This window comes from Dromaius novaehollandiae, chromosome 1 (assembly GCF_036370855.1).
Source record: "Dromaius novaehollandiae isolate bDroNov1 chromosome 1, bDroNov1.hap1, whole genome shotgun sequence".
Lineage (NCBI taxonomy): Eukaryota > Metazoa > Chordata > Aves > Casuariiformes > Dromaiidae > Dromaius > Dromaius novaehollandiae.
In genome coordinates this window covers 219,140,302-219,163,784 of record NC_088098.1, presented here as the reverse complement: position 1 = coordinate 219,163,784, position 23,483 = coordinate 219,140,302, and the positions used below count along the sequence as shown (strand labels likewise).

Below are 23,483 nucleotides of genomic sequence, written 5' to 3'. Positions count from 1 at the left end.
GCAGCCTCTGGCCATTCCTGTGTGTTTTGGCTCTGCTTTTTACAGCCCCAGCCGTGTGGAAGTAAGGACTGACTGGAAGACCTTCTCCTCTCTGGTGCCCCTCCTTAGCCATGTAGAAAGCTCAGCAGAGGCCCACCAGTACTTCCAGCACCCAAGCCTCTGTTCAGAGGGTACTTGTGTGTGTCGCACACGCAGGAGTCCTGTACTCCTCACCAAGCAAATGCCAGTCAGTAGAAAGAATGTGAGACAGCAGAGTACTGCTAGGGCTGTCTTTGAACTGTCGGGTCCTGCGGCTTCCAATGCAAAGCGATCTTCACAAAAGGGCAGAGAAAGAACAGGCCGTTCAAGAGGCTGCTTCTGAGTTTCTTTCAATTCCTATTTAAGCATAGCAGTCTAAATGATAATTGCTGCTAAGTTGCTTAGAGGCTTATCTGAAGCCAAAGCTGTAGAGATGCTTTTTAAAGAAAGTAAGCAAACTGTTGTTGTGATAGAAAAGCCATATCCAGTAAACAAAGTAATGGTGTGTAGAGAAATCAATACAGTTTTAGGTGTGCAAATTCTTCACGATAGCTTTCAGTTTGATTCTTCTAACAGAAGCAATTGATCCATTATTTTTTAGTGCAACATTTCACCAGAAATTGTTTAACTATATTCCACCTACCTGGGAAGCCATATGCTGAAATTTCCCAAAATCTCAAATAGCAAGCCAGAAAAATGATCTTTCATTATGATCTATACCTCAAATACTCTATGTCCTTTTGTGATAATCAAGTAACTAACCTATAAGTTGAAATGTACATGATTAAAGACATACTTTTTGAGTAGAAAGAGCAGAAAGTCGTCCATCTCCTTCTTAAAATTCATTACTGTCCAGATACGACTGAAGAATTTTCAAAATCTCTCATCTTCAGAAGTATCTGAGAAGTTGCATGTGATCAGATTTTGATTAACATTTTCAATGTTTATTCTGTAGTTAATAGGGCCAACAATCATTTTATAATAATCTAACAGTTCCAGCACTGTCCCAAGGCATTGGAAATCTAGACTTTCACCAGGTTGCTGAGGATATTCACCCAAGTTCCTCAAATTTGAGAGAGTACCCTAAGCACAAGGGTGAAAACATTGTTCAGTTTTCCCATTGAAAATGCACAAAAATGCACCACTGTATAGCCAAGACCATAAGAGAAGGTAAGAGAGATCAGGCATTTATCTGAACAAGGGCTTTCCTGAGAATTTCTGACCTTATTGCTAGATTATTCCTATTTTATCCAGTACTGTTTAATATAAAATTGCATGAACAGTGCTTGGAACCATGCTACCTGATTTTCGTAGTCTGTATTTCACAGCTGATGACCACAGACTACTTATTAGACATTTCAGTGCTGAAATTAGGCAGCTAATTTGGTCAGATTTTGTTTTTTCTCTTAAGAGATTTCCATAGGTTATGTGGTTCTTAGTGACTGGCATAGGGTTCTTCCTTGTTAACAGTCTTATTCTCCTGGATACAAAGACTAGCAGAATATCACTGTGTTTCATACAAGAAATATTTACAGTTCAGTGACAAGTGAATTTAATCTTCATAGGCCACAGTCTCAACTCTAATAGGCATAAGCACCGCAGTTAATTGTTATTACAATCACTGTAAAATTAATCTGAAAAGCTCTAATCTATAAATTACAAAAGAAAAAAGAAACCCTGAAAAATGCTACCTGAAACCTCTCAGATTCCAACACTGGGCAGCTCAGAAGCTTATCTAATGCAACAACAGAAAAATAAGAAACTCCTTCAATCCCCCCCACCAACACATTCTCCTGCGGAGATCAACACTGACCATGATCTAATGAAAAATATTTTCAATAAATACCTCTGAAGGAGTACATCGTGTTCCTTACATTTAATAGATGAACAAAAGGCTGAAAATTTCTTAGAGCAAAGCTGTTCAAAACACAGCGATGGGGTCCACAACTTATGTAGTTCTGCATAGTATCACCGTATAAGAACAGAGTTTTGATAGCAGTATCTAGTACAGAAATAGCCTTTTAACTCAATTATTCACTCCAATTATTAGGAAGAAAGGGTTTTTGTTTGTTGTTGGGGGGGGAAGGGAATTCAGTGGGGAAAAAAAAAGACAGAACAAGTTATGTTTGATAATTTGGGAGGAATTAAGGCTTTTTGAATCATGAAGTTCTCTGTGATTGCTAGCATGAATTAATAAATATATGTACAAATAAACACAAACAAATCTGTATTATGTTGGATTAAATGCTAGAAGGATATTTGCATGTGTCTTGGTCCATACAGTTCATTCTTGTCAGTAGGTCCCATTATATTAGTAAATGATTTTTATGTAGTACAAAATGAAATACCATTTCTTACTTTATTCCCTGGTTACACATTATTTGGGAAGGGAAAGATAAGAATGGTTCTGACAAAACATCTTTTTGTTGTGGTGGGACTGATGTAAATGAAATCTGTGGTACATCAGTACGTCTAGTTAATTAATGCTACGAATCATGATAAATTTTTGTTTATTTCATGCTCTGTTAACGTAAAGCAAAAGTAGCAGAAATGAGCTTTCCTCCTGTGTCAGAGAAGCAAAATTTAACCATGAATGCATGAATCCCCCAGGAACTAGCAAGAGCTCAAATTTTAAGTGCAGTAGGAGTCATGCTGCTTAATTCTGAAAGCAGCATATAATTCTATTGGTTTTGGTTGATACACGGTACCAATGATGAATATCTCTGGAAAAAAAAATCGTTTGTATTCTAACACATATACTTTGCTATATAGGTACACGTTAATAACTGCATATGTTGATTCATATAACAGCTCTTAAAAATGTATAGAAAAAATGTGTTCTCATTATAAAAAGTTGTTGGGAGAATAAAATAGATGAATCTCATGAAATCATGAAGATTAAAGGTGGAGAACTATTACATCAGAAATATCACCATCATGGAACTTTAAGAGCCTACAAAATCTGTGAACAATATGGTGGAAAACATTTTTCTTTCAGTTCAATTAAAGATATGATGTCTTTAATAGTAAATGCAATTTAAAATACAGATTTCCTTGGAGAGATGTTTATATAAGCTACTTACATTTCAGGATTTCTCTCTCGTAAACTCTTATCTTCACAGAAAATTACTTGCATAAGGAATAAGTCATCACTAAAATCAAATAAAAATGCCATCTATTTTGGCCCCTGTGATGCTATTAGTCCACTGAAAGTTAAAGCCTACAGGTCTCTAAAGAAATTATTGTTCACTTCTGGTTAATCATTGCTTCCAGTAAGGATTTATTTCAATTTATTTTATGTATTTATTTCACCAAAGCGTAAGGGGCCATTTAATTACCTCTAAAGACTGTGTCTTTTTCTTGCATCAGAACAATCATCGGTTGTTTGCTCTGCCCTGATCTTATAATCGGATCATCACACCAGAAAAGCAGCCTCTGCCAGCTGCGACCAGGACTTTCAGAAATTACACCACTGACAGCCCTCTCCTGCTACTGTGAAAATTACATTTACCTGCAGTGCTGAAGCGCTAGAGTCATCTAACTAAATTTGTGTTTTACAATGTAGCTGTCTGCAGCTGAGCCAGTTAACCTTTGCTTACTGAACAGGCATTGGAAAAAACACTGTGTAAAACAGTGTAACTCACCTTGTTCTGTCCAAAAAACATATGAAATACATCAAATGAATCTAGAAGTAACGATTTCTTTCTATGAAAGGAATACAGTGTGACTGTGATAGGTGTAGATGTCTACACACAGGCACCTAAAGTTTAAATGGGACCCAGCCCATAGCCTTACTCTAAGGTTGTGGTGGAACTAGAGACGGCAAATGGGCTGACTCTGCTGAACTTACTGACTAATATAAACTTATTTCCCATAGAACATCCTGACAGTTTAAACAAAGTTGCTTCAAAATGATCTTTTATGTTGTCCTGCAGGGTCACCCCAACTATCTTAAGAAGGGCAAGAAGGAGGATATGGGCAACTGCAAGCCAGCCAACCTCACCTTAAATTCCTGCAAAGGTGATGGAGTAATTAATCCTGGGTATTCTTTCCAGCCATGTGAAGGACAGGAAAGTGACTGGGAGCAGTCAGCACAGATTTACAAAGGGGAAATAGTGCTTGATCAGCCTGATCCCCTTCTGTGATGAGATGACCGGCTTGGTGGATGAGAGGAGAGCAGGGCATGTTGTCTCCCTTGGCTTCAGGAAGGCTTTTGGCACTGTCTCCCATAATATCCTCATGGTCTTGATGAAGTACAGGTCAGAAAAGTGGATGATGGGACAGAGTGCATCACCAGCAAGTTTGCAGATGATACAAAGCTGAGAAGAGCAGCAGATACATCAGATGGTTGTACTGCCATTCAGAGGGACCTTGACAGACTGGAGAAATGGGCAGAGAGTGACCTCACGAAGTTCAATAAAAGGAAATGTAAAGGCCTGCACCTGGGTGGTGGTGGGGCAGAGTAACTCCATGCACCAGGACAAACTGGGGACTGATGGGCTGGAGAGCAGTTTTGCAGAGAAGGACCTCGAGGTCCTGGCAGACAACAAGTTGGACACAAGTCAACAACGGCCCTCGTGGCAGAGGTGGCTGATATCGTCCTGAGCTGCATTAGCTCCAGCTCCAGCCTGAGCTTAACAGCTGCACGAGGAAGAGTGTTGCAAGCGGGTTGCAGGAGGGGATCCCTCCCCTCTGCTCAGCACTGCTGAGGCCACACCTGGAGTCAGGCTGGGTCCGGCTCCTTGCTCCCCAGTACAAGAGAGACATGGAGCTACTGGAGCAGTTCCAGCAAAGGGCCACAGAGATGTTTATAAATATCTGATGGGAGGGTGTTAGATCACAGCATGTGTAGAAGAGTTTTTAGAGAATGTCATCAACCGGAAAGACTCAGAACATATCTTGTATTTACACTCTCTTACCAGCACCGCTTTGTCTGCCTGTCCAGCTGCGGTGTCCTTAAATGATGGCAGCTACAAGCAGCTTTTGCCCCCTGGTCTCCAGGACTGGCTCTTTAACAAGTGTTGTTCGTTCTGGTAGAGCCCAGAGTGACCTGCCACTGACTGCCTCGGTGCGTGGTGATGCACATAGTTGTGGTACGATGCCGAAGTCAGCCTTGTTAGCAAGACTGCTTGTGTCATCAGAAGACAAATACACAGCCTCTTTAGTAATAAATCCAGACAACATGTTTAGTATTTTGATTCAGTGAATTATTCATATATATGACTTTTTCTGTAAGAGGGGAGTTGAGAGGTAATATTTATCTTACCAAGCTTACAGCTGAATTAGTCACTCAGATCACTGCTTATCATCACTGGAGAGAAACTCGTAGAACACAGTTATTATTATCTTAAACATTTAACATTAACATTACCTATTCATTGCCTACGTCTCTCCATTTACTGTGAGGAGAGCTTAGTTTGGTTCAGCTGTAGACATTCTGCATTGCTTAAAACTGAATTAAGAGAAATAAATATTAGTCACATAAAATCAGTGGGACAATTAAGAAGCTTAGAGGTGAGCTGGTTTTTGTCAAAACAGTGTTCTGAACCAGAATTTTATGTTAGCTAAAAATACATTTGTAATTTTATTTGAGTAACTGGCTTCTACAAACTCTTTGGTGTCCATATGAATATATGTTTGTGAATGCAAAAATAGATCTCTGTGTGTGTGCATGTGTGTATGTATAAAAATTCACTAAAATCTTCATTAAAGAATATTTTATTATGCTTTATAAATTAGTATATAGAGCTTATCTCACTGGGATTACTCTTAGTAGTATCTTAAATATTTTTCTCTCAGTAGAAATAAAGAAATAAAGCTTGGCTGATTGATAGCTTTTTACAGTATTAGTCTATTGACTTACAAGGCATCATTTCCTCCACAATTCCATCTTACTACACAATTGGACTTCTTAAACCCAATTCTTTCAAGAGTTTTTTGCCTACTACCTAACAGTTAAGAATTGCATGGAGAAGAGGCATGGAAAGGGAAAGGGGAAAGAGAAGGGGAAGTGGAAGAGGAGGGGGAAGGGGAAGGGGAAGGGGAAGGGAAAAGAGAGAGAAAGAGAAAAAAGAGAGAGAAAGAGAGTGGGGACATGACAAATCTATGGAAGTCAATGGGATAAGGATCATGGATCTTCAATTTTTTTTTATAATCTCATTTAGCATCCCAAATAATATTTGCTGAAATTTTAATAATAAATGAAAGCTTTGACTTTAAGAAGAGTCTGGTACTGTGTGTCTTGTACAGATATATCTCAGGATTATGCTTCTAACCTGAACATTAATATTCGTAGAGAACTCCACTGGTGTCTTATTCTGTTCTATTACTGAAGCAAAGAAAAAAATAAGAAATTATTTTTTCATTTATATTACTAAGCTTCAGTACACTTCTATTCATAGAACAGTGTAAAGTACCCTCAGGTACCTGAAAATGAGGCCTGAGAATTTTAGTTATCTGTTTGTATTTCGGGGCATTCAGTAGTAATGATAAACCATTATACTGCAGGATGAGCTGGTCTGTTAAAGACATATTGACATTCGATAAAAGTTGTCTTCATACAACAACTCTGAATAAAAAAGATTCTATGTTTATGACTCAGTACTTAAGCTCTTTCATAGTAATCGTAAATCTTTTTTCTGCTTTCCCACTATCTACTGAGATTTTTCACTTGGAACATTCACCAGCATTTACAAATTGAATGTATTCTGTTCAGTAAGTTCAGAAACTGATTTAAAACCGTATTAGATGGCAAATGCAAGTAAGCACTAATATTGGAGGTCATCGTTGCTCTCATTGATTCACAAGTGCTATCTTGCTTATCTCTAAGTGATCAACACAGAAAATTCCTTCCAAAGTTTAGTCAGATTCCCTGGATTAAAATCATTCAATTAGAAGTATTTTAAATGAAAGTTATTAAGGTAAAATTCATTTTAACAGCAACACAAAAAAATCATGTGCAAATTCACAACTTTCAAAGAGTAATGAAGACAATTTAAAAATAATTTCTATTTTAGAACTGAGTCTAATGGATTTAATTCTGTAAATTTAGTGCAAACTTACAAGTGTTGCATAGGATAAAACTTAGCCCAGGCAGCTTACATTAGATTGTTGAACCCAAAGCCCAAGGAGAAAAGTTTTACTAAAACCTCCCAGGTAAAAAACAACCCTGTGGGAAAAACAAAGCAAAACAAAACCCAGAAACCGAAAATAACACTTGCCAAATTCAGAAGAACAGGAAATGACCAGTTATAGCTTTTGCTCTTCAACCAGAAAGGTAGACTCTTAAAGATACCTACAGGGCTTATTTTATACTTTTCTATTGCTCTGTTCTTCTCTGTCAATGCAGTACTCATGGGAGGAAAAAACACTTACAATTTGTTTTTACAGAATCAATAACATGCCCATTTATTCCTTTTCTCAGATTTCTTTGATTTTTTTACTGTAATTTCTGTATGTTTCTATTTTTTTTATTCATCCAGAGAATCTCAGAGCCTCATTAAACTCTATAGATTTTCATGACAGATATGAAATAGCCAAAACACATTGGATTGACATTAGGTTTAAAGACAGGGATCACATGCCTAAAAGAGAATATAAATGTATCCTGCCTATATTCTCAACCACTTACACTTTTTTATTTGTTAATTATGATATTTTGCCTATATGTTAACATATAATATTACTAGGATCAAAATAAATAATAGTGTTATGCTCAAAATCTTGTTTATGGGCAAAGAGGAAACATACCTTACATATAAAGCCAAGAATTTAGTGTTAATATAGTGGGAATCTTAACGGTCTAAATGCAGGATCGTTATTCGTCCAGAAGAAATTGTTACATGAGAAGAAGGGTTCTATACACCAAAAAAGCCTCAATAATAATAATAATAATAATAATAATACTGTTAAAATTGTTACACTTCAGAGTTTCTACCTCTTTTCCCAGTATTATGTTCACCCTTCCGCTGCTCCGTAGGTCCTAGGTCTGTGGTTCATTTATGGCGGGATGACGGTGGGTGTTAGAGCGAGCTGTCAGCATCTGGGCTCCTTCGCCGGGAGGAATATGATGTTCATGGTGATGGTTTCCTCCTACTCACTCTAGGATTCATCTGCGGCTATTTTTATATGTTTTCTAGTATGCTTTTACATCATTCTTTCTTCATTGGTCTGCAGCTCTGTGTTGGATATGAATTTCTGGTGTTTGGGGCCTTTTACATAAGTTAAATGTGCATTTTTTGTTGTCCTGTTTGTTTATCAACCTATGGTTCTACCGTACAAAGATAAACACAAGTAAAATAAAATAGCCATCGCCATCCGGGCAGTTAGAAAAACTGCTGCCCCAGCTAAGTCGAGGGAAGCAGAGCTGCAGGCGAGACGAGTTCAGACAAAACTCGGGCCAAGCCTGACCAGCCTCAGTCCCGAGGCTGTGCAAACTCAGTGCGAAGCTTACGGCCAGGAGCTAGCAATGCCCATACTGTATTACAGGGTAACAGTAAAATCTCTCATATTACAAAAATTCAGATTTGTTTTATAAAAACAAATTTAGACATCTGAACTGTCGACGACCACACATGAACTGGAAACTCGGAGTAGTTGAACGATAGGTGAGACAAGTCCTAAAGCAGCTGTCTTCTGATGTGTCTGACTACACTTAACCTAAATAATCTGGGAATTTAAATTGGTTCCCAAGTCTGGCACACACCACTTTGACCCATTTACTCCAGTGTTTGACAGAGACTAAACCTGGGTTCACCGCCTAGGAGGCAGCCAAAACACATCTAACCTGGACCAGGCGAATCCTTGTTTTCTCTCCTTTCTGTCACCATTCCCAGCAAATCTATGTACAACCCGAATAAGCAGCACATGCCGAATTTGGGTTCTGACTCAGGTGAGAGTCAGAATCATTTACCAATAGGTAAATGCAGCAGAGATAAGGCATAAGGATTCACATACACCACATGCTTTTTATGTTTGATATGAATATTACTCTTGTTTTTGTTATGCTCAAAATTATGATTATGGATAAAATTGAAACACAACTTTTATATTAAGACAAGAATTTATCAGCAGTTGCTGATTTTTGGAAGAGTTGAATTAGCTCGACAGTGGTGGCTGCAGTGATGGTTGTACGAGGCATCAGAGAAAGCTGGCTGAGATTTCTGTGAACAGAGGCATGTGCTACTTCTGGATTTCCATGAACGCAGGTGGTGCTAAATGGTGCACTGGTGTGAATAGACCTTATTGACATATCCTTGAAAACCAGGTAGAAATGTTTGTTTGTGTCACCTTTCTAGTCAAAGCTTGCACACAGAAAGCAGCCACAATTTGGTCCTAAATCTATCCAAACTATCTCAGAATTTAAGCAAAATCTGCTTTTAGCATATTTTTAATTGAAGAATAAGAAATTAAAATCATGAAAAGACAATGCGTATAGCTGTGCTAATGATTTTTTTTATAAATTCAGGGTGAAATATTTCAAATCACATTAAAATGAAATCAGACATGTCACATTTAAAATATACGTATATGATTTTCTGCTGTTTTAATTCATTATCAGTACACAAAACGCAGTATGAATACATAGGATCCCAACACTGAACAAACAATATATCTGAACCAGCAAGAAACCCTGCTTAAAACACAGATTGCCCTGCTGAAGTCCTGTTAACCCCAAAATATATGTGAGATTTCTATGTCTGTAGCAAAAGGTCAGAAAAAGAAGAAAAGAAGGTGTGTTTTGACTAATACATTGACTTAAACTTTGGCTAGTGTGTCATTTTTTTGCTATGACATGTAGGGACTACTTTATCCGCAATCAAATTTCTTGAATGAAAATACAGTATGCAGGTGCTATAAAAAAAGAAATAATATGGTCAAAGTAATAAAAGAGGTAAAGTTCATACATTTGATTTGTTTCTCATATTGCTCATATTTACTTTATTGACCAGAAGGGTGCAATTGGTCAAGGGTTGTAATTTTTAAGCTCTTCATATTGATATATACATATTGTGTGTATGTGTGTATATGTGTATATATACATATATATATATCTATAAAAAATGTTGAAATGAATTTTAGCCTAGATATTATCTTCCTTGACAGCTAAGAAGAAAGTCTTTCCTTTAAATAGTGTTCTTCTCACATAGCTGTTTGTGGTTTGTAACACAGAGGTATACATGCACACAAGGGAAGATATTTAGTTATAGTGCACACAGGGCATAGTTTAAAGTGGGTTTAAAGAAGAGTAACATTTATTTTTGGTGGCTTTTTTCTTTTTTTGCCCTCCCATGAACATTTGGATAAACAGTAAACAGCTTATCAATTGTTGGATTTGTTGTGGCAAAAACCTGTGCCGTAGGGCTCTGCAACCCAAAAGGAAAGATAATGAAGTCGGTCAGTGAAATAAGATAGAAGTAATTGAATCGATTTTTTCAAGTAAAAAACAAAACAAGGAATCTGTAAGTCTGTTTCATGATTTTTGACTTTCTCTGAAAAGCCTTCAAAGGCGGTTATAAAGGTCAGGTATCTACACACAGTTAGCCATTTTTGGTAATCTGTGAAAATTTGTGGTTATTCTTAGGAGGAATCCTAGCATTTTTAATATGTCTGACTTTTTTTTTTGTCTGCTGATAGATGACCCAGTGTATTAGCGTTAACTCAGCATTTACAATGGAATGCAGTGAGCGTTTTTTGGGAGGGGAGCTGAGTCTGGGGGAAGGGAGAAAGGAGGGGCAGGGAGGAGGAGATTCTTATAATGAAGTTGTGGTGTTAAAGCTGAAAAGTTAAAGGTAAAATGTAACAGCTTGTCATAATTATGTTTCATATTGGCAGGTGTTCTGAACTTTCTGTTTGATAACTAGACATACAAATTTCAGCTCTTAAAGCTTTGCAGCCAATTTAAGGGCTCATTTATTTCACTGACAGCAAGATGTATATGTTGCCTGGCAGAGTGGATGTCTGGGGCCAAATCCACCAGTTTGTTGCTTGCTTGTCTCACGGGAAGTAAATAGTAGCAATTTTTCAGCACAGGCATACCAGCACAAGGTGTTTAGCAAATAAATGAGCATAAGATGACCTGTGGTGTCCTGAAATTACTAAAATTCATGAATAATAAAATGATCTATAGCTTGTTAGCAGAGGGCTATAGCAAAGGCTAATTTGCAGTCACTGAAGCTTTACAGGATAATTTGTAACTTTTGAAAATTTGATGACTTCATCAGCTTTTACCAGTTTTTCTTTTTACCAATATAATTGTCTGAAAGCTACCTTCGGCAGAGCTCTTCTGTCTAGATAATATCACAATCACCTATGTCATCACATTATGAATACTTAACGGACTTTATCTGAAGAACTACTTCTCTTTTCTTTTATCTTTCCTTTCATGTCTGTATTACGGTAACTAACAAAAATGTGTCTTTATCCTATGAAGACATACTTTTCATTTTGTTAAATCTTCTTGACATGGGAGACAGTTATAAGAAAAAAAATCAGTAGAGTAATGCAAAGGGAAGAGGAATTTAAAACATATATATGTTAACATATACATAAATACATATACATATTTGAGCAAACTATAGCTCACTGGAAATACACTGAAAGCACCCTAAAACAAGATCAAAGAAATCAGATGGAATCTTAAAGGGCTCTGCACATAACATATCACACATATTCAACAGCATTTAGTTACGGCTTTGTCAAGGAAAAGAGGGACCTGTGAGTTTTGATCCTCGATCACAGTGTTTATTTTTAATTAGATGAGATAGTCACTAACCCATGCATACAGAAATAATCAAGGGAACAGGGACCAAAACCACAGCTGTTGTCTCCTTCACCTGAAAGGCTGATCACTGAGTACGCTGTTCTTTCGTCCTTCCAGATTCAAACATTTTGAATTCTTTGGTGTCTTAATACTCGCTGTCTCCTACGTACATTACAGTTGGAGCCAGATTTGTGTTACCTTGGATATTGCTACATGAAAACGGGATGTAAGCCAATAGTCAGGCATACTTCAAAGTGAAGACTGTGGTTATGTTAAGCATTGCAGGAGTGCACACACTCCTGCAGCTTATAATTTGCTTTTCAAATGGTGACACTGTTTTAAGGCCTCTGAATTCTCTGTGTCACCTATCTCATAGGTTTCCTGGGCACATTTAGAAAAATATGCCCCTTCGCTACACTTTTGTGTGTCCCCTTTCTACATAAAGATCCCCACCCCTCGACGGGTATAAATATAACTACAGGTTGACGGCACCTTTTTCTCACCTAGTGCCATACCTTTGAGAAAGAAGAGATCCATCTAAAACTAGTGAAGAAAGTCCTATGCCAGGATTTATACGGGACTAACTCATTTCAATACCAAATGTACCTATCAGAGGAATGTTCCACCTGCAAAAACATACATTTCTATCAGGAAATATTTGAACGTTAATCTAGAAAAGCAAAAATAGAAAATGGGAGCATCCCCTGTGCAATCGCTACTTTTTTAAAAACATACTCTTAGTTAGGGAAGTTGAATTTTTAAACCATTAAAAAGTAAAGATAATTAACATCATTCACATAATACAGAGAAACAGCGATATTCGTCAGATACTTTTTAAAGTGCTTTAAGGGGATACTTACGAAGAGAATATTAGAAAAAGAGAAAGTACAACTGGAATATAGCAATATCTGGAAAATACAATTTAAGGAAAAGAGTATTCAAAGGAGGAAAGGGAAAGATAAAATAAATGAAATAAGTAGCTAGTGCACTTATTTTACAATTTTAATTCATTTTTAACCTTTGAACACTATTGAAGGCAAAAAATTGCAAAATTTATTCATTTATAGAGCCTTTTTAGTTTATTTTAGAAGTAGTTATTCTCTGACAATGCAGAACAAATCTCTCTTTTTAAAATATTTTTGATTTATGTTTTAAAATTAATGACTTAGAAAGTATCATTCTACACAATATTTATATTGGTCTTCAAGTATTATATGTTGAGAAATCGCTGTATTATATGTTGAGAAAATATAAGATAGATCATGTGCAACAACGGGTTTCTCCAGATAACGGGCATCCTGAAGGAAACTTTACATAGGTAATCACAGTGACCTTGCTCTCTGTGGACAGTGTTTTTTGTAGTCAGAGCATATGGACCATGTACTTAGTCCCAGAACTTCAGAGTGGGTGCTTAAATCACAGTAAGTGGGAATTGCTCCTGAAAAAGGAGCTTTTTTTTTTTGATTTTGTTTTATCCCCCTCTCTGTCAAAGCAGTGATGTATCCTTCTGAGTTTTCTTGGGTAGAGGAAAAAAAAAAAGATTAGGGACCTTGATCATATCACCTTCACTAGTCTGCTACTAAAAAAAAACTGAAAAAAAATCCTATTTCATCCCCTTACCATGCTTCCCCAGGAACTTAAGCTCTGTGAGCCAAAGGTAGTAGAACAATGAAGCAGTAGTTTAATGTTGTTTTTATGTTTAAATAAATTATTATCCTCTTTCTTTTTTCTGTATCCCATATCTTTTTTGTTCTTTCAGGCTATGAATATGCAGATCAAGTACTCTGTCTTTCTCTTTTTTTCCAGTAGCAAAACCATTAATAATTCCGTATAGGATTCTGACTATTTGGTAGTCTAAGAGCAGCTGTGAATTGCCCAGAAAAGATCCACCCCTTGTGGACACCATGTCAGCATGATACCCAGTGATGACAGTGCACCTGAAGTCTCTTTAGGCTTGAACACACCACAGGCACAGTGTGCTGGGTCTGCCTGTTTGGCTACAGGCTAACCTGGACACAGTTCGCTGGGAGTCTCTGAATAGTCACACACCCAGAAGGCTGAAACTTGTATACATATACATCTCTGGAAACCGTCTTTTTAGGTTGTACATATGCTATAACATTGCTATATGTCTTGGCTGCAGAAAGTATTTTCTAAATGTGTAAGGTTGTTGGATAACTGCATTCATTCTGAGCTTGCATGGCAAATCTCATATGCTCCATAGGTAGAGAAACAGCAATTAATATTATCTACCAGGATGAGAGAGAGACTCCTGCAGCACCGAGACTGAAGAATAAAGATATTAAATTTTCATACCATCTTAACACCAAGTAATGTTTACCAGCTCATTCAATCTCCTTATTCAAGGTCTAAAATGAAATAATCACTTTAACTGTTCATGGAGAATATTGCACAATTTTGACTATGTGATATATTCGTGATCTAAACCAGAATCCATTTAATCAGTTACCGAATCAAACTTGAGATCTAGGGTGGCTTTTCTATCGAGGACAGCGGGATGCGTTCCCGACAGAACTTTATCAAGGGTTCTCACCACAAAGGTCTGTCTTAGTTACTCTTTTTTGCACTAAGCACAGACAGCAGCAGTTCACACACCAGCATGAAGCCCGGCATCACAGCCCTCAGAAAGGAAGTCGACTGTGCCTGCTCGGTAACCCTCAGGTGGGGAGGTGGGCGAACTGCACCAGATAAAAGCATTAAAGCTGTTAACACTCTGGTCTGATCATTCTAATATTCAACATTCCAGCAAGTCAATTTAATGAGCTTAGTGCAGTAAGAGCAATTTCAGCTATTTTCACATATTTGAGTGCTTGAATGTGAGCTATATTTCCTTGTTTTATCTTTTTAATACACCTAATTAAAACTACACAGACTTGGTTAACTTTTTAAAATAGCCACTCTCTACAGAATACCGGGAAAGGAGCAAAATTAGTCAAGTATTTTTAGAACTGCTTGTGCCCTTAAACTGAAAATGTTATCATTTATACATCTGTGAGCATGGATTACAGGATCAGACCCTGAATTACATTTTACTCATGCTTATCAATTGTTTCCAGACTATTACATACATGCTTTATCCACAGATTAGTTTAAAAAATAATCCTTCTTTTACCTGATATTTTTACCTGATATTGTGTGGTTTAATGGCTTTGGGGGGGCTGGTTGCAGGAAGGGTGGGACTCCGCAGGGCCCTCAGGGCAGGGGTGCCATCCCAGATGCGTAGGGAGCGCATAGGGGTGCCCCACGTGGCTGTCAGCTCGGCGGGAGCAGCCACCGGTCTCCCACCCCACCAGACAGGGGGGTGGGGGAGGGGGAGGAGGAGGAGAAGGAGGAGGAGGAGGGGGGATTTATGAGCTCGCAGAGAACGCCAGAGGAGGCAGCAGGGAACTCACCAAGGACCCCGCATCCCAGAAGAGCTGCGAAGGACCCCGCGTCCCAGACGAGAGGGGGCATCAGGCTGCTGTGCCGCTGCTGGAGACATCCAGACCCCTGCGCAGCGTACGAGTGCCTGGGGAGACGTCAGAGGCAATAGAGGACCCATGGACACATGCTGCACCGGGGAAACCCATGGCTTTGGGGCAGCTGTACAGGAGGGAGCAGGGCTCAGCGGGGGTTCCAATCAGTTGGTGCCCATGTCGGCTGGTACCCACAGTCTGTGCCTGGGGGCAGGGGAGGCCTCAGGGTGTCCAGGAGCATCTGTCTTCTACCCATCTTCTTGCTTGTCTAGCCACAATTCTCAAGTAAATAACCTGGGGCTGCACTAATTGTATCTGACTCAAGTTGACCTTAACCCTATTTGGTCCAGAGGTTTTAAACTCCTTCATGACCTACCAGCACTATCGGACACGCCTATTGCATCAGGAGCCGTCCTCCCGCCGACGCCGTGCCCTAATCCCGCTCCGGGGCCCGCCTGCCCCCCCGCTCCTCCAGGCTGCGTCCGCAGGGGCGAGCGCACGCCCCGGCCCGCGCTGGGGAAGAACCGGGGCCCTACAGGCGACACACGCAAAAGGGAGAGTCAGAGCCGCGCTCCGGCAGACCCGGCGCCGCGCAGACCCGGCGCCGCGCGGCGCGGCCCCCGGCCCGACTCCCCCCCCCGGCCCCGCCGCCTCCACGCAGCGACGGCCCCGGCTGGCAGGACACAGCCCGACACCCGCGGCCACCCGAAGGCGCACGCTCGCCTCACCTCGCCTCAACGCGGCCCCCACATGCTCGACTCCAGCCCGCCTCTGCCCTCGCCCGCCGCCGTCCAGCCAAAACACCCGCCCTGCTCGCCGCCATCTTGCCGCCGCCGCACCGCGCATGCGCCGACTACAGCCCGCGCGGGAGGGGCGGGGGAGCGCAGCGCGAGGCAGACCAGACCCGCAATGGCCCCACCCTCGCGTGGTCGCAGCGCCGCGCGTGCGCCGGCCGCCCAGGGCTCGCGCCGCCGCACCGCGCGTGCGCCGGCCGCCCAGGGCTCGCGCCGCCGCACCGCGCGTGCGCCGGCCGCCCAGGGCTCGCGCCGCCGCACCGCGCGTGCGCCGGCCGCCCAGGGCTCGCGCCGCCGCACCGCGCGTGCGCCGGCCGCCCAGGGCTCGCGCCGCCGCACCGCGCGTGCGCCGGCCGCCCAGGGCTCGCGCCGCCGCACCGCGCGTGCGCCGGCCCAGGACCGCGCGAGAGGGGCGGGGGGAGCGCGAGGGGCGGGGGAGCGCAGCGCGAGGGGCGGGGGGAGCGCAGCGCGAGGGGCGGGGGAGCGCAGCGCGAGGGGCGGGGGAGCGCGAGGGGCGGGGGGAGCGCGAGGGGCGGGGGGAGCGCGAGGGGCGGGGGGAGCGCAGCGCGAGGGGCGGGGGGAGCGCGAGGGGCGGGGGGAGCGCAGCGCGAGGGGCGGGGGGAGCGCGAGGGGCGGGGGGAGCGCAGCGCGAGGGGCGGGGGGAGCGCGAGGGGCGGGGGAGCGCAGCGCGAGGGGCGGGGGGAGCGCAGCGCGAGGGGCGGGGGGAGCGGAGCGCGAGGGGCGGGGGGAGCGGAGCGCGAGGGGCGGGGGGAGCGCAGCGCGAGGCAGCCCAGACCCGCAATGGCCCCACCCTCGCGTGGTCGCAGCGCCGCGCTGCAGCCGGCCGGCTCCCGCGCGCCAACCGCAGCCCGCCGCGCCACCCCGGCGCTCAGGCCGAGCAGCGAGCGCCCCGAGGCTGCTCTGCCCGCGCCCGAGAGAGCGGCGGGCATCAGCGAGCAGGCGCTGGGGCTGCCCCGGGGAGAGAGCGCCGCGGAGCAGCTCCGAGACGGCACTGCCCGTCCCCGCGCCCCCAGGAAGCACCGAGAAGGAAAAGCCCTCTCGGGAAAAGCGCTCCCGGTCCGTGAGCACCGGGCAGGGGGCACGAGCGCGGCCCCTGCGCTTACCCGTCCCCGAGAGAGCGCAGAGTAGCGGCCAACGCGGCGACCGGCAGCGCGCACGTGTGCGCCGGCTGCCCGCAACGGTCTTCGTGCGCAGGGGGGGCAGGAGCTAGCGCGGTGGAGTTGTGCGCATGCGCTTGTCCGCTGCTGCAGTACTGGGCTGCCATTACCCGAGGGCAGCAGTGAGCACAGTGACTCGAACGCGCATGCGCCCGCCGTCGGCAGTCAGGACTGGTCACCAGGTCCGTGAGCGCTGCGGACACAACGCGCATGCGCGCCGCTCCGGCGGCAGTACTGCTCCTTGATCACCCGAGGGCAGCAGTGAACTGCTGAACAAGTGCGCATGCGTCCTCCACCCCCCGCTGCAGTACCGGACTGTCCTCACCCGAGGGCGGCAGTGAGCGCCGGTCGGGCACTGCGCATGCGCCTGACAACTCGCCGCAGTGTGTGTGCGAGGTCACTTGGGGCAGCAGCGAGCAGCCCGGCTGCAGGACTGATGTGTCACCACACACACACTCCCCCCATCCGCATGTGACCCCATACCTGTCACGCAGTGGGGGCATCTTCCTTAGAAAGGGAGGGGGAAAGGTGGCAGAGGAGGAGGCACAGAGCCCTTCCTCAGCCCTCGCCAGGCCACTGCTGCTCCGCTGCGGCCCTAGGCTAAGCTAAGCTGAATGTCTCACTAACCCCTGGCCCGCAGAACAGTTCATACTCGGAAGCCGGTGTCCAGATACCCCGCCTGTAGTTCCTTGCTCAAAGTGGCGATCACACTTGCTCCTCACACAGGCCAGGGCGAGCGCTCCCAACAGAGATGGCTGACCCTGACCCAAGGTAGCCAGCGTGGCTCCTTAGCAAGCATGCCAGGCCAGGAGAAACCACCCCGTGCAGAGAAGCAAGGACATAAACTCTGCTCCCCTCTCTGACAGCCCCACACTCATCCAACAAAACACTACTGTGTGACAGTGCTAGAGGACCACAGACCTCACAGAGCTCAGCTGGGCAGAGAAAACAGCAGGAAAAAGCCGTCCAGAGCACTCCCTGTCTTCAGCTTGGGGAGACGGAACTACAGAAGCAGCAGCACAACTCAGGACGCACCCAGGGATGGCACAAAAGCCGATTCCAGACAGCAAAGCACTGCAAATCCAGCAGGCATTTACAGTTAACTGGAAACACAACTGAGTTGGTAAGCTTCACATCCTGCAGACGTGTACAGATGTACCCCCTCTTCCAGAATCTCTGCTTTGCAAAGCCACTACCTCTGCTCCTTCTCTATAAGACTACTGCTATGAAGAGCCCACACCCTGTACTCCTTCAGACCCTCCTCCCATTCTCTTCCCTCCACATTTGCCCTAGACCAGCCTTTGCTATGCTCACCCCTCATCATCATCACCCCCAGCATGCTGGGCTGTCCCTCCTCTGACATGGCTCAGCCTGGAAACCACATGCCAAAAGGCCACTTGCAGGATGGCATGCTCACAGCTCCAGGGATACTTCTACATCCCCAGAAGAGAGGGTGCATACAGCAGCCCAGACTGGGTAGAAACCTTGGTTTCAACCATGGTATTTTACTATTCCTTGTCTGTTATCTCCTCTCAAACCTTCATATACACACACTCAACCCCAATTCTCTCAGCCTTTAACAGCTTAAGTACTGATGGCACTTAATTAGCATTTCCTCTTTCTTGAGCCTTCCTTGCTCTTTCCTTTCTGGTTTGCTACCCCTCCTAGGCCCTTTCTGTACTTACATGGTTGCTTAGAAAAACCATCACTGAAATGAACAAATCAGGTCACACTGCTTCTCTTCAATTGTTGGTCCTCAGAGGCTTACCCTGCGAAAGCAGCTTAGGGGCCATAATCATGTGGCTTCTTCATAGAACCGTACTCTTTTCCTGCTCCTCCATGATACACCAAGAAAATCGATGCCATGTGTTGCCTTCAAGTCATTCTTTGCAGAATGCTGGTTAGATGAGTCTTTAGGTATCCCTTGGGCTTCTAGCACCGAGTCTGTCTAGGGATTCCCATTCAGCAGCCTCAGACAATTTTTATACTGCAATAGCTTTAGACATCTCCCTTTTTAGTTTTCTAGTTCATACCTTGAGGAGTTCTCCTCTAGCAGTTTTCTGCAGGGCTTTCCCCCAAACAAAAACATCCCTGAACTAATGTCATTGTCCTGTGTAAAACAGGTGTAGACACAACCACGTGCCTCTTGAAAAATATCACCCACTTCATTCCAAGCCCAGTCCCCTCACCATGGCACCTGCAGCTCTCTAGGCACAGCAGAGATCAAGTGTTAGTGATAAGGCTTAATCATGATTTCATGTAGCATGCCCCCACCCCTTATTCATATATCCTCCTCCTCCCAAGTAACAAGCAAGGGCTATGGCTAGCAGAGTTTGAGCTGCTGGCAAAGCGAATCAGAGGAACATGAGTCTGCCAGATCTTAACTAGTTTCAAACATTGTCTTCTGATTATTAGTTATGTTTGACTGATCATTTTTGATTGCTTTTGACTCACTGGCAACTCTTTACCTCCAAATCAAAGGGGACATGAGCCTGCACAATGCTGAACACAGCACTGTTCCTCATTTCATCTCTAAAGGCTACTGCTTCCACCACAGAGCTACTTCTGGGATATTTTATTTATACCAACACAAACAACAGTACAAAATTAAGATAGATGAGGTATGCAACTCTGTCTTAACTGTCCTTCCTAATCCCCTCTCCTTATGTTTCCACAGCTTTTGTAAAGGTGACATCTTACTGCTCTTGGACCTAGAAATAAATGTCTCACCATAGTGCAGCAGCATGGTTCAGTCCTGTTTGGTTCTTGTCAGTGGCTGGTCAGGATGTTGCTGAGGCTCAAGGAGACAGGCTCTGGGTTGAGGTGTGTCCCAAAGGAGAAGCAGTTCCCACCACCACCAATGAGTAACAACTCTTTCTCATTTGGCAGAAAGATACTACTATGATTATGCAGCATTAATGGCCACTCCAGATACTCCTGAAAAATGACAGAGAAATTTAAGTCCTACATTAAGAAACAAAAGCATGCGTCATCCAGGGGACACCAGTCAGTCGCATACTGGGGAGGTGCACAGAGGCCAACACAGGGAACTGGATGTAGTGGAATAGGATGTTTGGACAAAGTGCTTATAGTCCAGAAACTGGATGACAGCTAGTGGTTTGTCTAAATGTTTCGGAAGTCCAACATCTTATGGTGGGACTTTTAATAGAGAGCAAAGAGAATTGGAATAAATTTACCAGTCAGGCACCTGTTAAATCTGTTTCAGCTAGTGCTTCTAATCAAGCTGGGTCCCACTTAGGGAGTAATCCTTGAACATACAGGCCTTCAATAATTTGCACCACTGTTGGACCTGACAGGACTGCATGCTAATCTCATATACTGCTGTAGAGATATTCCATATGATACTTTCGTTAAAAAGTTAGTAAGAGCCACACAGGGTCCCTCTAAGGCCTGCTACCCTGTTCACAGGGTCCAGAGATAGTGATTATCAGATGTATCTGCCAGTGCTGACTCTGTTCTATGGCTATTTCAAGCTCAGATAAAGTTGCCAGCCAATGGTTTTCACAGACTCACAGAATAGCTGAGGTTGGAAGGGACCACTGGAGATCTCCTAGTCCAATCTCCCTCCTCAAAGCAGGGGTCAGCTAGACCAGGTTGCTCAGGACCTTGTCCAGGCAGGTTTTGACTGTCTCCAAAGATGGAGACTCCACAACCTCTCTGGGTAACTTGTTTCAGTGTTCAATCACCCTTACAGTAAAAGGGTTTGCTGTTTAAGTGGAACTTCCTTTACTTCCTTGCTATGTTCCTGCTGTTCTTCAGGCATCAGCTGCAACACATAGCAGATTCCACCATGAAGTATTCAGTAAATTATAGCACACACCTTCATAAAGATTAACTGATGCTCTGGTTTGATCGATTCTCTTCAGCCACAAACATCCTGAAATTACTATGCTTGCATCCATCTCCATTCTGCTCTCCTTGTCTAAAATAGAATGGCTCTCTGCCCTCCAATTTTTTGTATGCTCAGACTCTCCCTCTGTTAAAACAATACTAAGTTCTCTGGGCTGGTCAAAGCACTTCAAAATTAGACTTTACCTCAAAACAGCAGTCACAAATTACCCCTTTGCATTCTCTATCCCCTTTTAGGGAAGGGCCCACAAGTTGCCACCTTCCTTCCCACACTACCATTTACCTTGAAAGAACAGTATTTCTGTACTTACCACACTAATTATATAATCCACACAGAGACCAGTCATTAAGTCAATGACAGTGATGCCTGGCACAGAGGAAGAGTGAAACCACACTCCACCAACAAGCAGGAGTTTTTCATCATGCACATGTGCTGTATGTGAATACCTGCAAGTTCAAAATGAGATTGAACTGTTAGTAAGGAGAGCTAGTCAGAGGCAGGCCAAGAGTTCACTTGCTGAATGCTCTCCACTTACCTTGGGATGAGGGGAGGGTGAGTCTCTACTGTCTGCCACTGAAAGCCATGTTCAATCTCTCTCAGGAAGAAAACTGAACCTAAGGGCTGCTCGGCTGCTCCCAGACCTCCTGCAATAAGCACTCCTCCTTTCCAGCTACAGGCACTGTGAGAGTGACGGCCTTCCGGTACTGGACCCTCAACAGGAATCTAAAAACAGAAGTCCAAGACTTAAGTTTGCAAAGCTAAGGATCATCTTCCTGCCCGGGCTCTTAAATAATCTCTTCCTGTTTGACCTCCTGTGACATAACATTCTTTCCTGCCACAGGATAAGGACAACTGGTAAGGGGGACATAATGAATAAGCATGATAGGGAATGACATCCCTTCTCCTTCCCCCTTAACCTATGAACAAGCCATGGGTGATTCCTCCAAGGAGGCTGGAAGCCTCCTGGAAGGCTAGGTAAAAGTGTTTCCATCTACACTATTTTCAATACTTCTCTGGTCCTCAGTATGTTCAGTATCTGTCAGTTATTAGAGGGTTTTATTTTTGCACGTTTATTAGAAGTACCTTTACTTTCATTCTTGCATGCTGCTCTTTGTTCAAGACATCCAACTGAAAACCACAAGTTCAAAACCATGGACTAACGTAATGATTAGCAAAGCAGATTAGTGGTTCAAACCCAAGCAAGATAAAATGTTGAACTGTAGGACTAACATGCAGAACAAAAAACTTCAGTGCAAGCATGGAAGGAAAGAAAAATAAGATGAGGGGTTTAAAGGAAAAATCATAGCGAACAAGCTGTGGAGAAAGTTTCAGAGGCCATCCTGTCAATCCCTTTCTCCTAAGGCAAATTCAACTCTATTACCATCTAGAGAGATGGTTGTCTAATAGTTGCTGAATGTCTCTGATGACAGGAATTTTGCAGCACTTCACTTATCTTCACAGTTAACAGCCTTTCTTAGTGTCTAGCTGAAGTTGCCCTTTTCATAGGCTTCTTGTCCTATCCAAAATTAACGTGAAGAATCATTTTTTGTCCTCTCTTCAGATACATTTTATATATTTGAAGATTTGTTTCTACATTGAATCTTCTCCAGACTCAACCAGCTCCTTCAGTCTTCCCCTCCAAGTTACACTTTCTGTTCATTCTTGCTGCATACCTCTCTAGAACCGCACTGCAGTTGGTATACACATATTGATGTGTATAAATACCTGATGGGAGAGAGTAAAGAAGGTGGAGCCAGACTCTTCTCAGTGGTATCCAGTGACAGGATAAATTGAAATACACAAAATTCCACTTAAACACAAGTTTTTTTTTTGTTGTTTTGTTTTTACTGTGAGGGTGGTCAGACATTGAAACAGATTGCCCGGAGAGACTGTGGAGACTCCATCTTTGGAGACATTCAAAACCTGACTGGACAATGTCCTGAGCAACCTGCTCTAGCTGACCCCACTTTGAGCAGGAGAGTTAGACTAGGTGATCTCCAGGTGATCTCCCTTCCAACCTCAAATATTATGCGATTCTGTGAAGACCGTACTCCACTGAAAATCAAAGTGGCTAGAAGTTAGCTAGAACCCTAATCACCATGAAGTGCCACAATACACTGCCAATGCCACCAGATTTAATGCAGTAATATGTGTGATTTAGTTGGGATTCCAATACTGCAGAACATGTTATGGAGTGAGACAAGTTCTACTCTCCAGGGCCTCCCGGATTTCTTACCAGAGTGCAGGAAAGTTCTTCAGTGTGCAGGAAATACCAATCACCTAGCACAGGCTGCATAGCAGAACGGCCCCCATATATAAACAGATACTTTTCACCTACAGAAACATACAATTAGGTGAACAGAAAAGTTTGGATTTGACACGTCA

General features: G+C 43.5%; 1 protein-coding gene across 6 annotated transcripts in view; it reads right to left on the bottom strand.

The window, feature by feature from the left end:
• Nucleotides 1-5,720: 5,720 nt before the first annotated feature.
• Nucleotides 5,721-23,483, bottom strand: part of LCMT2 (leucine carboxyl methyltransferase 2) — a 32,896-nt gene continuing 15,133 nt past the window's right edge. For 3 of the 6 annotated variants that reach the window (XM_026117194.2, XM_026117192.2, XM_064505355.1), the window contains 4 exons: nucleotides 23,335-23,432; nucleotides 21,634-21,821; nucleotides 21,409-21,544; nucleotides 19,788-20,164 (listed from right to left, as the gene is read on the bottom strand). In XM_026117194.2, coding sequence (XP_025972979.2) covers nucleotides 19,997-20,164; nucleotides 21,409-21,544; nucleotides 21,634-21,821; nucleotides 23,335-23,432 — 590 coding nt within the window. In that variant the 3' untranslated portion in view covers nucleotides 19,788-19,996. The other 3 variants (XM_064505352.1, XM_064505353.1, XM_026117193.2) reach the window with 3 other exon arrangements.